The 17,269-nt window shown below is 40.8% G+C and overlaps 1 protein-coding gene across 2 annotated transcripts in view; it reads left to right on the forward strand.

The window, feature by feature from the left end:
- The first annotated feature begins 14,379 nt into the window (after positions 1–14,379).
- trim9 (tripartite motif containing 9) overlaps positions 14,380–17,269 on the forward strand; it is a 40,164-nt gene continuing 37,274 nt past the window's right edge. For both annotated transcript variants that reach the window (XM_023421023.2, XM_023421024.2), the window contains exon 1: positions 14,380–15,339. In XM_023421023.2, the coding sequence (XP_023276791.1) occupies positions 14,503–15,339 (837 nt within the window). In that variant the 5' untranslated portion in view covers positions 14,380–14,502. The remainder of the gene's footprint in view (positions 15,340–17,269) is intronic.

Raw genomic sequence — 17,269 nt, forward strand, 5'->3', positions numbered from 1 at the left:
GCCATACTAGCTGGAGACTGTCTCCCGAAGAAGAATAACAGCATCAGTTGTTTCAGCAAGTGCCGCAAAACATCATATTTTTACATTCTAGTGACAGCCCTCTAGCTGTCATTATGACAAGACCAAAGGAGGAAGTCAGGTGATAGTTATTGTAGAGCGAGTACACACGTAGTAATGAGGTTGTGCTAGATGGATGAATGGGTCAACGAAACATCGGACTTTAACATTGGATACTGCTATTAGAGTCCTGTTTCAAACTGGCAGTCAACATTATTTGTTTTGTTTGTTGGTTTATGTTTTTTTCCATGACCACGACCTTACCATACCTTACCTTTCCCCATTATTATAGTAGTTATTTACCCAAACCATGATCTTTCCCTTAACTCATTTTGTTCCCAAAAATCTGAGCAAACTGTTGCCAGAGAGTTGTTACATCATAAAATAGATTTATTTTCAATACATATCAGAAAACATTTATGTCGCTTCTGTACCAGAGGGCATGGACTAATTTGGAGGGCTGGTTGACTAGCAGTGTGGCTCTACAGACGGCACTGCTGCTGAGTCGGTCCATGAAATATCTCAACAATTATGTGATGGATTTCCATGAGATTTTAGGAACAGAAATTCATCTGTACACATTCTTATATAAAACAAGAAACATGTCTGCAACAACTGGATCTGCAGAGATCTTTTTAGTCCCAGGTCATTGGCACTGGCAAGCTTCTCTATGTTGTCAGGCATATCATCATCAGTCATCTCTTATTTTGGATAACACAGTTCATCGAAGGTGACACCCTCACCCACCTGTAATGATAAAAATAATCAAAACATTTAACAAAACATTTAAAAACGTATGTTCTGCCGCTTTTTGACCACAGCTAAGCAGGAAATTTGTTTTATTTTGTGGCTGTATTGCTGCTTCGTTCCCTCTTTCATAATGCAATATTGTGGTAAAATTATGTTTTGTAATCCTCTGAGGAGACCGAACCCCAAGCAGCCTTCATCTTCCCTCACAGTGTACCTGAACATTCATCCAATCTATTTTAGAAGAAGGGATGATTTCAGCGGCTAATTTGTTCTCTGTTTGTTTTGTTTTATTTGTGGAAGATTCACCCTCATCTAAATATTAAAGAACACGCCTTCCTACCTTCACCCAGACTTCAGTTCAAATGCATTAACACTAAGAGCTCCGAGGAGGCCATTAATGTTCACACACGTTCACATTAACGTTGACACTTTGCTGTGCAGATCTGAAGGTGAAGACGAGGTGTTGAACACGTGTGACATTAAAAACAATGGAACAAATGGCATCCTCTGGTATCTCATTTACCGCTAATGGTGCATTTTAATGATGAGAAATCTGAAACACACAAAAAACTGAGGCATAATGGAGATGACAAACTCAGTCTCCTTCAAAATTAGATTTTAAAAAGATGCTGTTTTGTGTTATGCTCTTGTGTGTGTGTGTGTGTGTGTGTGTGTGTGTGTGTGTGTGTGTGTGTGTACACCAGTGAGCTGCTGTGTATGTTTTTGACTAGCCTCCAGTCTATTGACTACTCTATTGACTGAGTACGCTGCTGCTCCTACAGTCTGTCAGACCAGGTTATTTGATTGGCCAGACATTTATATCTGAAATTGAATTTGGGGGATGATATCTCCCAGATCCTGCAGTGACTGTGACTTCAAAGTTCATGTTGCAGGAGTAATCAGTGCTAGAAATTAATTTTCCATTTCATTTTCTTTTATTTATAAGGACAACGGACATTTGTGCCAGTGTGAGCCAGCCAGTTCATTTTCGTCCACTGTCCTTTGAATAGATGGTCGAAAATCAAGCAATACATTTACTCAGGTATGGTAAATAAGTACAGTATTTAACTTTTTTCTCTTTAATATTTTGAGCTTTATACTTTTATATACAAATATATATGAAGTACTTAAAATTACCCCCAAGTCAACCGGCTACAACATTAAAACACTGCTTATATGTTAAAGGAATACTTCAACATTTTGGCAAACTCATTTATTTGCTTTCTTTCAGGGAGTTAGATGACAAGACACAAAGCTCTTGTGTAGAGCTGGAACCAGGAGTTGCTTAGCTTAGCTTAGCATAAAGACTGGAAGCCATGGGAGACAGCTAGCAATGCTCGGTCCAAGGTTGCCTGAGGCTTTAGAGGTCATGGTAGGAATATTTTTTAACTTTGGTAAAAGCCAGACTGTTTTTCTCTGCTTTCAGTCTTAGCTGATGATCTTATCATGTAACTACAGGAAAGATCACCATTAATAATAATGATCCAGTAATACGTTATGTAGCCTAGATGAGTGACAAATTTAAAAAACAGAACAAATGAGCGAAAAACTGGATGGTTTGGCTGCACTTGTTGTCTCTCTCATATCCTGTGATAAAGCTTTTCCATCCTGATGAAGGCAGCCTCTGTCTGACAATGCCCCTGTCCACAGGGCACTGGATGGTATAATGAGTATGAAACACACTAATGATAGGAGGGCCCCTACAACTAAGCCCACAACAGGAGGGGTAAGAGATGATATAAAAATAAGTGCACAACTGAGCCAGATCAGGTTTTGTTGCTATGTTTTTGATTTTATTTGCTATAAAGCCTTCATCGCATTGAACTCAGAAGACTGCTAGGGTTGTAATTGAGTCTACAAATTGTGTGGTGGAGGATCTAAACTCATCAGGTGAAGATTTCACTCCCACAACAGTAACTGGTTCTCAACCCAGTTTGACCCAGTGGACAGCACTCTCCATCACCATGATAAAAACACCAAATGAGCAATATCTTCTGGAAGAGAGACTCTTACTGTTAATGTTTTTCCTTTAATTTCTCACCCATCTGTGAATCATATTAAGCAAAAGGCCCAATCTGCATCAAGCACAGACGCAACAACTTACGTTGCTCATACTCCCTCCAGGCCTGTGTTGCTAAAATACCACCAATCCTGCTCTTATTCATCCATAAACAGAAAGAGACTTCTTATATAAGGTGGATATCCTTGTTTCTAAGAATGCCCATTGCCCATGTAAGTACAATCGTTCATGACTCAGTGACAGATGATGCTCACACAAACCTCTACTGGTGTCTGAGCGGGAGGAAGGATGGTCGGAAGTAGTGGGAGGACAGGACAGGCAAGTGTGAGGAAACGGTCTGAATAGCAAGAGGTGGGAAGCATACAATGGCTTATCATTCATGGACAGACACCCACGCAGACACACACTCATCAAAACCCTTAAAAACATATTTACGTAACAAGCTTCCTGCCCTCAGCAAAGTGCATGAGTAAATCCTACTCCTTTCACAAAAATAGTCCCTTTGAAAGAGACACCTCTTTCGGATGTGACGTAAAAGATTTCTCTTGTCACATTATACCTCTCTGTATGTTGAGTGTACTGCTGTCAAGATGCCAAACGCATTGCGCGCTATAGAGCTGGCAGTCACATCAAGTAATTTGTAGATTTAAGAAGGCGCCTCATTGAACTAGCAAAGATATAGTCTGTGTTTCTGGAGCAGAAGGGTTGGACCTCTTCTTGTGCCTGAAACATGTCCACCCACGCTTTCAGCCAATGGCTTTGGGGAAGAAAATTGCACATTCGCTTCTCTTCCCAGAAAATCCCTAAATTAAGACTTTAATGCTCTGAAATGAGACAGCCAGCTTCATAATGAATCAAGAGCTCATATCAAAAAATTCAGAAATATTTAATGAAAACCTAAACTGGCAAAACTACCAGGACCTTCCAACTCCATGCTCTATTCCATGACGTCCATTGTAGCGTGCAAGAAATTAAAGTACTTTTCTATTGTGTACCACAGTAACAGAATGGATATCAAGTGCAGTCTCCAGAGTTGTTGCAACACCATCCATAATTTCTTTATTGTTTTCCAGCTCAGAGAAGTAGGACAACGCTGTCTGTAAAAACTGTGGGTTATTTGATTTATGGATATTATTGGCCTTGTTGGTTTTTACTGATGGATGTATGAACTTTGGGCTTTTAAAAGAATGTTCTCATTCTCCTTATTTCCAAAACTTACAATAATCTAAAAATATTATTAAATTAAACAAAATTGTTATTGTTAGTTTTATCATGATACAGTTTTTGTGTCTTTTTTTTTTTTACTGTAATCATAAAACTTTGGCAAAGGAGTACAAATAAATTCTTAACCCTCACCTTGTAATCTGAATATATATGCAGCTAACCAGAGAAAAATCCTCAATCCTTCTCCAGTATCAGAAAATGCCCCAACTGGTTGAGCCAAATCTAACATGAGGCTGCCACGAGTCTGTCGTCAGGTTTACTTTCTCTTTTTTTCCCTCTTTGCTGCAATGTGTTGCAATCCCAGTTCATCACAGAGACAAACCCAACTGTAAATTTTTTATAAAACATCTTAAAGCCATGATGGACTGTTGTCAGAGTAACTTTTTCTCATTCACTTTGCTTTTTGTTGTTGAGTGCGTATTTGTCTTTCTTTAGTTCCACTGAACTCAGTAAAGAAAACTGGGAAAAACATTTCCAGTATGAAGCAAAAGACAGATTACAGAAGGAAACCTGTCTATATACAGTCACCTGTGCACCTGCTTATCAGCCAATCATGTGGCAGTCCTGCAGATACAGGTCAGGAGCTTCAGTTAATGTTCACATCAAATACCAGATGGTGTTCCTGATAATGTGTGTGTAGCCTGCAGACGTAGGCATGGACTTTAAAAAAAAATCGATGGTTCCTTAACGTTTATGTCTCAATAACGACAAGAAATTGAATTTAATAGAAATGAAATTAAAGCAAAGTAAATAAACAGCTATAACAAGCCACAAGACGAGACACATGTTGGATGTACTGGATGTAAACAACAAGCTGTTCTTACTTGACTTACGTGATGTGACACAAATAACAGCTGAGCAAGTGAAATATGAATGAGTTTGCTTCCATTAAAAGGTATACTCTATATAAACATGTTGTTCTTTCTTGCTTTTCATTGTCTCTCTGTAGTACTCTAATATTCTCTAATATTAGTACAGTGGACACCTACTGCACGATGACATTTTAAATCTTTCTGATGCGCTGTGTTGTAGTGTATAGTGCATTAACAGGGAGGTCTCCCAACAAACTCAGCTGCCTTTGGCCCATTTAAAGCTGCTATTTTTAACACAATGCCTCACAAAAAGGCCCAGGAAAATCACCTTGTTTTTAAAGGTAAAGTCAGCCACTGTATCTCAGTCTGAGCTTTTCAGTCTTCACTTTGGGTCTTGGACTTTAAAACTCATTGAGCATCATAAGGATTGAACTCACAGCCTCCAGTCTTACAAGCTGTCCTCTAAAACAATGAGCTATTTGGTCACACAATGGAGCCTTATTTCTTAGAGCCTTTGAATGTTTACTTTGAGCATACTCAAAATCCTATAGGACTTCAAAGCTCACTGCAGATCCTAAGGCTTGAACCCAAGACCTCTAACCTCCAGAGTAGTTCCCTTACTCCCTGAGATATTTGAACAGATACTTTAAAGCTGTATTTCTTAGAGACTTTGACTCTTTCCTTTGACTTCAAAATTGAAAGCACTGAGAGTCAAACCCACAACCCTAAAGATACGAACACTCCCTGAGCTATATCCCCAGTCACACTTGTTCTATTTCTTCTAGCCTTTGAGTCTTCCCTGTGAGTGGGGGGCTTACATGTCTTGTTTCAGAAGTTAGTTGGAATGGAATCTTTTGCAATAAAATATTGTATTTATTTCATAATACCACTTTATAGCTTTTAGTAGTCTTGTTAGTATGTGTGTCTGGGTACTGCAGGAGGAGCAGTTGTGGTTGGTTGATTTGGTTTGACGTTGTTGCTTTAGCTAACAGAAGCTAAATGGTTAAATCTGAATCTGATTATTTATTTCATAATTCCTCTGGGGTTCTACCTCCTCATTTATCCAGAAAGGCCAAAGCCCACACTTGGCTGTTGGCTTTCTGATGTCCTTTATTGCTGTTGGAGGTGGTGTTCACTGCTGCACCTCTTATTGTTCCCCAGGGGGCTTCTGCTGCTGCTGCTGCTGCTGAGATGGGGGGTGGCATCATGAGCAAACCAGTAGATCAATGGTCACCAAGCCAACCTTTATGTCCTCATCCATGTCTGTTGGAGGTCAACTATCAATGGCAGAGGGGAGAGATTTACAGGGAGACCTGTGTGTGTCTGGCTATGAGAGAAATTTAAGCAAAGGTCGAAAGGAGATAGAAGGAAACAAAGAAAAGGGAGAATGGACTGACCAAAGAAATAAATCTAAAGTATACTAGAAGCCTAATATTGCAGAAAATTTGTATTTGTAAATTTTGTATTTGTTTTTATCAGACAGTTTTTGGACAGCTCCCCCCTCTCTTTCTTTAATCTCACATTGGTGTTAATTTAGCTGTCGCTACCACAAGAATATTACTTTTTAAAATATTTTGAGCATGAGCACTTTGCATGAAACAAAACTGAATTTATATGACAAATTTTAGTTGACAAATTTACAAAGCAATAGGTATGCTGCAAAAAACAATGTTGTCAGCGTATGAACAAAAAATAATGAAACATCTCAAAAATTAAGCATCAGCATGCCATTAGTGTCACTGTGAGCATGTTAGCATGAGCACTGTTGTGCCTATAGCCTCACAGAGCCACTAGCGTAGCTATAGAATATGGAATATTGAAATATTTTGAGCACATGAAAGTTTGTAATTTTTGTAACATATCTTAAATCAGCTTTGAGACTGTAGCTGTGTCTCAGTTTAGGGGTTGCATCCGGTCAATAAAGGCATCGCCTTCGTAGCCATTGTAGCCCGCAAAAGCTGAACCAAAATGAGCCGGTCATCACAAAGTGCCACTTCTGCTGCCCTAGCAACCTTGTTTTTTCTGATTTGTACTGTTAGCTTTTCAACTGAGCTGAAACCCTCTGTTGGTGTCGTTGCTATATTATTTTCACTACCGGTCCGCAATGAATCTTGGGATAGGTTGGGCCATGAAGGATCCATCCGTTGGAGCCTTCGTTGCCCTGGAAAAGAAGGACGCATTTGAAAGGAGCCTTCAAAATGGGACAGCCTGTAGCACTACTGAGATGCAATCAGTCTTCAAATACAGCCCTGAAAGATGTGGACGCTGAATTGGGACACAGATTGTGTCATTAGGAGACTTCAGAGTAAGTAAGTAAGTTATTTAACAATTGTGGGTAACATGACACAGTTTGGACTTTATATAACACAATATAGTCTGTTCAATAACTTTACCCAAACAGTAAAACTTCTTCCTCCATGACTCTGAGATTTGAAATAGCATCAAAAGTTTTCTGAATTATAGTCCCTGAGGTTTTACAGTGTGGATACAGAGGGGAGTTATATTTCTCTGACTGCTGTTAAGGGCTCTTCATATTTGATAAAGGTGTTTAATGGTTGAAATCTCTGGCTGTGCCAAGAGGACATTTCCTCCATTTTTCAGAGCTCCCAATGGAGTTCCCATGCTTTATGTCCACTGATGGAAATCACCATCAAAGTTTCATTGCAACAGAATTTATTTTTTCTCCTTTATCTTTTTTTAAACACGGCCTGTAAGAGCAGCGTGCAGTACCTCCTCTAGTTACCTGGTATCTTTCTCCTCATGATGAATAATAAACACAGGCATTGGCTGTAACATCATACAGACGTTTTTTTTGTTGGGTTTTTATTTGTATTCTCATGCTCCATTTTTCTGTACCTGTTCTGTTTTCACTGTATCGGAGGTAAACAAAGGAGTCCTCAGGCTTGTAACAAAGCCGGCAGTAACAAGAGCTGATTCCATTAGCAGGGAGTCCCTGCTGAATGCCGAGTGGGGGTTGGGAGACAGACTGAATGTATGGATTGAGACTTTTTGAAGCACATTGCATTTGTGGCGTAGAAGGTGCTGGACAAAATTAAAGGAGAAGAGAAGAGGGAAAACAATTTGCTAGCCGTGTGGGAATCCATTTGTACATTTCCCAACTCCATAAGTCTTAACTTTCTTGACATTTCTGGGTTATTGAGAGTATTTAGTGGGAGTCAGTCCTTGGGGGCGAAGAGGAAAATTGGAGCTGGTCAATAAAAAAACAACTGTAACAATGGAGCCTTGTTGAACTACGCAACTGTATTATTCAAATAAATGATCCCTGAAGACACATCGATTTCTTTGTGGCTCAACTAATTCAAAACTACTTGTCACATAATTTGTATGCTTTAGCCCACAGCAGCACTTGGAATTGAGTGATTGCATGTTTAAAGACGCTCAACAGAATCAATAATTTCTGTTGTGTGCTCGATTCCTCAGGTTGCTGTGGTTTTTGGAGAACATTGTACGAGTCCCTGTGCAACAGGAGAGCCGGGTTTAGTAGCAAATCCCCAACACACTTTGAAAAAAAAAAAAAATCATTAAGCTATAATTGCAGCGCAGATTCCCTGCAGAGCCTGGACGGTTTGCACAGGAGACATGGAAAGTGTTGCTGCACGTGCCGACCTTTCCCTGCTCACATGTCTCTTCAGGCAACCTACGCATACTGTAAAATGACGATTGCACTTTCTCTGGTGTTGCTCTGCATTAGTGATGCAGCACTGCGTTGTCGATTTCTTGCTTTGTGGAAATTCACAATAACCGTGACCTTGACCCCTCTCACACGAAAGTTGTGTGCAGCAAGCGGACAGAGAGAAATAACAATCCAGCACACAATGGAGCACTTAAATGTATTTCAGATGCACTTTCAGCTGCTTTGGGCTTTTGTATTTTCACTGACAGCATGGCACCGAGAGGCAAAGCGCCAATTCAAATCAGTGGCTAAGAAACACATCATTATGGGATTCCTCCTGTGCTGATTCCCTGCACGAAACTGCAATATTTGAACTCAGCATGCTTTTTATTCTTACACTCAGAGGATCAGTCATTGCCTGATTGTCAGTAATGCCGCAGGTCTCCACAGTAAGCATTTTTAAGCTGTTTGGGCATTTTTCAAAAGAACAGACAAATAGATACTCTGTGATCTCCAGTTTTTATTTTTTGTTCAATTTACATCAGAGAAGTGAAGAGATCAAAAGGCCTCCTGTCCATACACTGAAAGGAAAATCGTATGTACAAATTTAAATTATACTGTGCTCGCTGATGTTTGCCAAGTTTTCTGAACCAACACAGCTGCAAAATGTTTCCATATTCTCTTTACATTAAAGTCAGACGGGTCGCCTAATGCACAACACCCATGTGCATTTTTCCTACAGGCCTTGTTTGTACAACTGTATTCACTCTCCTTCCCTTCCCACTTCTTCTTAAGGATATATTGATCTTGAGACCAAAATTACACTCAAATAACCACAGAAAAAACATCTCAACGATGCGTTTCATTTCATTAATCCCGGAGCATAATGATTTAGAAATAAGGATCATAAACACAAGGCATCATCCCCAGTTTCTCCCTGAAGGCTTAATTTGCAAATATTGCAGCAGGAAAATGCATTTTTCAGGTCACTGTGAAGGGCACAGATGGTACTGAATCCATAAACATGAGTTCATTTGAGGTAGTTGAGGGCGCTGAATTGCACTGAGATGTCAGGAAGTCAGCAGAGTGACGTTGGGCTTTTGTCACTTAAGGTGCCCGTTCTGCTACAGAGACCCATAATAGCAGATGGTTATGAAGTAAGAACTGTTGCATAAGAAAAGGTTACTGGAGGTGAATGTGCAAGTGATCTTTAGGCAGCACATTCATAAGTTTGATTCAGTAGTTTCTGAAGGTTAGGTAAAGCAATGAACTTTGTCAAGTGCAAATTAACTATCAGCACAGTGTTTGGAGGGATTATTTCCTTGTTGGATGATTCTGCATGTGACCAAATAAATCTAATGCCAGTGCTCAGTGCCAAGTTAGTAAGTGGTGTGGTGAGTAATGGTGCGTTGGTTGGGGGGGTGGATGCGTGTGTGGCAAGTCCAGCTTTCATGCAGGACACTGGCCTACACCTCCTGTCACAGAACTGCAATTACATATCTACTTTTATTAATTAAAGGAGCTATTCGTAAGTTTTGCTCTTGCTACATAGCTAGCATTAGCATTAACAGCTGTTTACTTCCCAGTGTAGAAGAAACGTTGCAAGTTCAGCATCAAACCTCTTTCCTTTACTCACCAGCAGCTGTCTCCAGCTGTGGAAAGCAACACCAATGTTAACTGTTGTCTCTATCATGTGAGAAGTTAGCACGCTAACTAGCTAGCCCCTGCCCATCTCGTCACTTTCTAAGAGCGACTTACTGCAGCCTCCAGTCTTCCCTGAAGACAGAGGACGTATTATAACCTCTTGTATTATAAAGACAACAATAGCCAAAGCTCTTTCTTTACTCATGGAATTGTATATAAATGCAATCGAAGCAGCACTTGTAACATCTAAAAGACTTTCACTCACATTTAGCCCAATTTTGACCTAAATGTTTAGACATCTTTTAACCTGCAAACTAACATCCATTCTTACCAGTATGCTGCTGACAGTTCTCATTTACTATACTTAGAATAAAACAATGGCAGTTTTGCGTCTTTGTCTTTAACTCAAAACAAAAGCAACTTCAAAGAGAGAGTAAGTTTGCTTTGCTGTGTAATTTTGGACCCAGTATAACCTTCCAATCTCCTAAATTACAGCAACTTCATTCTTTTAAGAGTAAAAAAAAAACAACCTTTTCTTAAGCCAGAACCCAGTAACAAAAAACTCCATCCACTTCTATTCATTCTATTCTTGACAATATCACGGCTGTGTCCCATAGAGATTCCTATCTAGCCTGAGCTGTGTACGTAAAGCTCCCGCAGCCTGTGTACTTCTTTACACAGATGGCTTGATGCCTCTGAGGCTGCAGAGGGAGTCTGTGGTAAGAAGAGTTAATAGACTCAGTGCAACACACAAAGGAGACTTTATCCCTTATCGATGGAGGGGCAGACTCCAATAAATTATATGAGCTCCAAGCAGGATGATTGAGCTGTGAGTTGAATACTGCTTTTAGTAGCAATTTGACTTTTTTTGCATTAATGAGATTTTCAAGAGCAGACATGTCTGCAAATTTAAAACTACAATGTATTGTAGCCTTTTTAAGAAGTAATTTTGTTTCCTACATGTGATTTCCTGTTGAAATGTGATGGTAAGACGGGATACAATACAGGGAAAGATCATTTCCAATTGGAGAGGCAGTTTCATTTCAAGGCAGGAACAGATTTGTTTGCTGGTATGGAGTAGACAAACAGAAATGTTAGCTAAAACCCGCTATGCACAGCATGCCTCCTACTGAAGGGCTGTGCATGAATTTGCAGTAATCTGATACTCTGCATTCAAAGAGTTTGGAGCATTGTTTCTTATTCTTAGCCTTTCCATAACAAAACTACAAAAGCAAAAGTGTAATGCAATGCACTAAGCAATGTTTTTTTTTATCTGCTCTAACATTAACCTTTTAGTTTCATTTAGTCTTTTCTCTTGAAACATTCAAACTGAAACATACTGTTGAAAAATGAACAATAGAGCTGACCTCTGTCTGTTAGCCAAGCAGCTAAACAGGGAGCTGCAGTTAAACAATAGTCTGATCTTACACCCCCCACCCCCCTATCATACACATAATACTAGGGTTAATTAGCTGCAATGTTTCTTGGTTTCAATTATCAACTGGGGAGGATGCTGAGATGCTAAGATTTAAAACAAGTCAGCTGGAAACATAAAAAAATCTAGATACTATAACTAATGTTTGTTTAATGAGCTAGCTAAAGCTAATAAAAATGCCAGCAATTCAGCCAGTAAAGCTGACAATTTCCGGCTAGAAATGAAAACACTGCCTCTGTCTATAATCAAGGAGCCATTTTTCAAAACTAGGACTTTCTTGGTTAAATCTGTCAGGCCATCAGTGTGAACTGTATATTAGCCGTGTGAGAACGGAAAGCCTGTGTCTAGTAATAGCAGCAACAAAGCATGATATGCACTTACTAACGGTACAGAAAAATGTCACTTTTCCTTTATTTGGCTTCTGTGTAAATTTATACTGTTACATTGTCACAAAACAGTTAAACTCCATTTGTCCTCACGGTAACTCTTCTCTGATGTTACTACACGTGAGGTCAGCAAAAACAGGCGCTTCATCACAGTCTCAGGAGCCTTCCTGGATGTGATCACTGAAGAGTGAAAAGAAATCTGTGAAGATTTTCTCTCAGAGCTGCCTAGTGTCTGTCCTGGCAGCAGGAGAGAGCTGGCACTGCAACAAAAAGGGAAAAGATGAAACGGAGATTCAGCAGGATTGGCCACTTGTCTTCTCAAAGGCAGCAAACAGGAAGATGCAGTTAGGCCCCAAACTGAGGAGATTACATAGAGAACAAATGTCATCATGGTGGAAGCGTCAGCAAGCACGCGTGATCCAAAAATAGCTGATGGGCTTGTTACAAACATTTGATTGGAATCAACGTGGTATTAATTGGTGTGGTTTAATTCAGGGAATAAACCTGCCATTTCTTCTATACTTATATTATGTATTGACCATGGAAGGCCTATGTTTACATGAGGATCGTTTTAGCGATATCTAGAGTTATTTGGCTCTGTGCCAACTATAAAAACAAATTATCTTTTCATTATCTTCTTTAGCATTTACTGTGAACCAACTTTATTCATTTTTCCACTTTAATATGTTTTGTCAGCTGCCAGGACACATTACTGAATGCCAGACTGATTATCTTTAGACGTCCATATTAATGTTCTTCCCATTCTTAAACAGCTTTAGAAAATATGCAAATGTAATCACACTGAGTGGCCTCACGTTGCCCTCTGTGGATCTGAGAAAGGGGGCATTCCCGTTAAATGGGATTATTTCATTTAATTTCCCTATCAACAGCCCCACTGAAGACTAAATCTGGGAGCTCACGTTGCCATGGATGTATCGGAGATGACTGAGGTATTTGGCCATAGAAATGGAGAGGCTCTGGATACCAAACAAAAAAAACTCTTTTCAGTGCAGTGGAGAGTTGCTGCTTTATCTTATCTCACAAGGTGTCAGTTTCCATGTTTTCAATCTCCTCCAGGAGTGATCTTTGCTCCCCACAGCAGCTGAGAGGAGAAGCTTAGAGCTTAGAATAACAAACAACCCAAATCCTGCCAGTTTCTACAGTGCAGCAGCGATGCAGAGCTGTATGGGCTTTTATATGCAGATCCTAGTGTAAATAAACTAAGACAGTCTTTCCTCTTTATGCTACTTTATAATTCTAGTTTAGTAGTCTAGTTTTACTCCACTTTATGTGTTCGACAGTTGTATAATGCGGAAATGATAAGTCAGTTGATCATTTCTGTTGACAGAAAATTAATAACGTTAATCAGTAATCAATGAGAAAAACAGTTGATCATTTTGGTAATTTATCAAGCAAAAACGCAACATATTCTTTGGTTTCAGGTCAAATATGTTTTGTTAATCTTTGTTATTTTATATTTTTATAAATTAAATATCTTTTGATTTTTGGACGGTTGGCAAAGCAGTATGAAGATGCCACCCAGGGCTTTAACACTGCAATACGCATTTTTCATTATTTTTTTTTGACATTTTATAGACAAAACTGTCAATTGATTAATCAATACAGTAAAAATGCTAATAAGAAATGATCATTAGTTGCAGCCCTGTGGTGATACAAGTCACTTTGCCAATAAGGATTTTCCATAAAAAAAATATGTGATGATCTTTTAAAATATATTGTATTTCTATAAGTCAAACAACCCAGCAGTATATAAAGCTTTTTAGAAATGATTCAACAGTAACATGTTGCATACACCTAAATGCATCAGTAATAATAGTACAATAATATGATATATATAATAATGTAGCATTCTGAAATCATGAGTAATTTCAATTTTGGTACATTCAATAGTTTCACACTCTTACACTTATACTTGTAACTCAGTATGATTATTTTGGTATAGCTTATTATTCCACCACTACACAAATAGGCTAAAGAGAGCCTCTTCTGAAACAATAGCCTATAATATAAAAGCCTATAATAGCCTTGTCTTCGTATAGAGAAATAATTTGCAGATGATCTATCATGTCTGCAGGATCACATTATATTCATTAGTCTTTCATTGTTTCCTTATAATCCCCTAAACAACCAGGCTGCTTTTACATGTTGAATAATGCTCACAGTCACAAGTGTCTGTTGTTTCAAAGCTCATTAACGGACCCTCTCCGCACTGACGGATGAGGCGTCCAATGGTTGTTTGGAATCCACTGGTTATCCAATGGTAACCGGTCTGAGCTGATGCTGTTTGCTTATTGGTGAGGAGTGTGTCGTATCGGTTAGTCTGCCTCCTCGGTGCTGATGCCTTTCCTCTGGTCAAGGTTGCTCTTGCAGTGATCGCAGTGAGTTGGACGCGACTGGAGCCCCGTTTACGCACAAGCAGAGCAGCAGACTTGATCAGCCGAGGCTCTGCTGCTGTAACTTCTCCTGTTTGTGTTTGCCTTTCAGGCCACAGAGGAATCTCTCCCCTCTCAGCTGCAGCCATGGATGAAATGGAGGAAGAGTTAAAATGCCCTGTTTGCGGCTCTTTTTTCCGGGAGCCCATCATACTGCCGTGCTCCCACAACATTTGCTTGGCTTGTGCTCGGAATATTCTTGTGCAGACCCCCGATGCTGAGTCTCCACAGAGCAGCCGAGCCTCCGGATCCGGCGTCTCAGATTATGATTACCTGGATCTGGATAAAATGAGTCTGTACAGTGAGGCGGACAGTGGATATGGTTCATATGGGGGCTTCGTCAGTGCTCCGACCACCCCTTGCCAAAAGTCACCTAACGGGGTGCGGGTTTTCCCCCCGACTGTCCCCCAGCCTCCTCCGCAACAGCACCTGCTAGCGCAGCCCGGCTCTTTACCCCCGATCCCCCGCAACTCCTGCATCACTTGCCCGCAGTGTCATCGCAGTCTCATCCTGGACGACCGGGGTCTCCGCGGATTCCCCAAGAACCGGGTGCTCGAAGGGGTTGTGGACAGGTACCAGCAGAGCAAAGCGGCCGCTCTCAAGTGCCAGCTCTGCGAGAAGAGTCCGAAAGAGGCCACGGTCATGTGCGAGCAGTGCGACGTCTTCTACTGCGACCCGTGCCGCCTACGGTGCCATCCTCCCCGCGGACCCCTCGCCAAGCATCGCCTGGTGCCTCCGGCGCAGGGGCGGATAAGTCGCCGGGCGAGTCCCCGCAAAATCTCCACTTGCACAGAGCACGAACTGGAGAATCTAAGCATGTACTGTGTACAGTGTAAGATGCCTGTATGTTATCAGTGCTTGGAGGAAGGAAAACACGGCACACACGAAGTCAAAGCTTTGGGCGCAATGTGGAAACTGCACAAGGTACGTGAGTAAATTAAGATGCAAAACCTTTGTTTGTTGTTTACCAGTTGTCGTTTGTTTGTGTGTGTGTGTGTGTGTGTGTGTGTGTGTGTGTGTAGCCTTTGCAGCGACGATGATGATGAATCAGTTCACAGTGATTCATCATCCTCTGAGCTGAGCAACAAGTACGCCTTGAAAATAATGTTCGCTATCTTGTCAGCTCCGCTTAGTATTCAGCAGACACACACAGCGCTGCGGGAGAGTTGATTCCGTCACACTGGATTCAGATTAATGCCTTATAATGCACATTATAGTAACTGGGTGGATTTTCTTCCCTGACACACCTCCAGCTCACATTTCAGTCAGGAGGAGAAATGTGCACGTCTCAAAACTGGGAACTCCGCTGTCTTCAGTGCGCAGTGCTGTGTTTGTAATTCTGTTCACGAGTGGACAACCGGCGGCAGGCCTCTTTTTATCAACAGGAAACCACTTCTGTTACATCTGCTTTTTTCCTTTTTAAATGATAAACTGAAGTTGCACAGAGATTCTGGCATGATTTCAGCTCTTGACCATTTGCCAACTCCTTCCACTCCAAAAATGTTCCACTCCCTTCTGTGCTTTAACAGCTCACAGGTGCTTCACAGATCATTAGACACGCTAATACTGGAGCTATGCTTTAATAAGAACCGGCAGTTGCAGGCCTGTTAGTGTGGACTGAGATGCTATTTTGGAAGGCGAATTGTTGTGGGCAGGGAGGCACGGGCCTCAGCAGGCAGAGCTGAGTTCATATCTCTGCCTCCGCACCAGCAGCCCTCAACCTCCACACTCCAGCTTCCATTGAAGAGGGAGGATGTGGAGCTAATTATAGATGCTCTCCAATACTCACTCACACACCCACACACACCTGGAGTGGGATGTGTAGTGATGATGTCCAAAAAAATGCATTGAGAATTTGTTCACCTGCCTCCCTTCAGGTTTAGATAATCTGGCCTCATCACCAGAGCTGGTCCTATGTGTCTCCAAAACAGCCATTTAACAGACCTCCAGTCCAATCATCTCTCGTAGATGATGGTGTGATAGTGTGTCACCTCAGATGTATGGGGCAATTGTAAAACTGATGGAAAAATCAGAGGGGGGTTTGAGCATTTCACTCACATCAAATTGCCATCACTTGAAAAGTTGCTGACCTTTTCTGCTTCTTCGTTCTTGGATCTGAAATGAAAAAAAGAAAAGAAAAAAAAGCTAGAGGAGTATTTTTAGAAACCAATCAATGGTACCAGGGATATTGGTGCCAACACCCAGCCCGTCGCCCTGTTTTTGGCTTCCATCAGGGCACCTGCTTATTTCTGACCTGTCATCTGAAGCTGCTGCCTACAGAGCTGTGACAGATGGCTCGGAGCTGGCATCTTTTGAGGATGAGTATCTTTTGAAGCTTCAGGGTTTTCCTCATATGGTTCATCAGGGGAAAATGAGACTGTGCTCCATATCCTGCAGATATACTCATAAATCAATTGTAGTCGTGCATAATGAATTTTGTGAAGGAACTCAAGGACCTAGTCAAAGTGGTGGCACTGACTTCCCCTGAAATCTGATTGAATCTGTCACACAACACACACCGCTGTTTTCCTGAACAGCAAATGTTTGCCCAATTTTCTGTCGATTGACTTCTTTTAAGTGGTCAGAAGACGTGCTACGGGTAATACATGCTAATCCTGACATTTTCAAATAAACTTGGGTTTTACGTAATTGAGTCAAAATGAATTATATTGCATATTATTTAGTTCTTTATAGATACATTGTGCATGCAGTGCGTAGCCACACAATGCACACTGTAAAATGTGTGTATTTTTCTTGGCCTGTGCATCTTTAAAGCAGCACGAACTGACTTGTTTTGGCAACTTGGGAGCAGAGCAACAAGATGAAAGCACAATACAGATATATCATCACCTTA

Source organism: Seriola lalandi, unplaced genomic scaffold, assembly GCF_002814215.2.
Source record: "Seriola lalandi dorsalis isolate HSWRI2012SDOR001 ecotype SW California unplaced genomic scaffold, Sedor1 jcf7180002054660, whole genome shotgun sequence".
Lineage (NCBI taxonomy): Eukaryota > Metazoa > Chordata > Actinopteri > Carangiformes > Carangidae > Seriola > Seriola lalandi.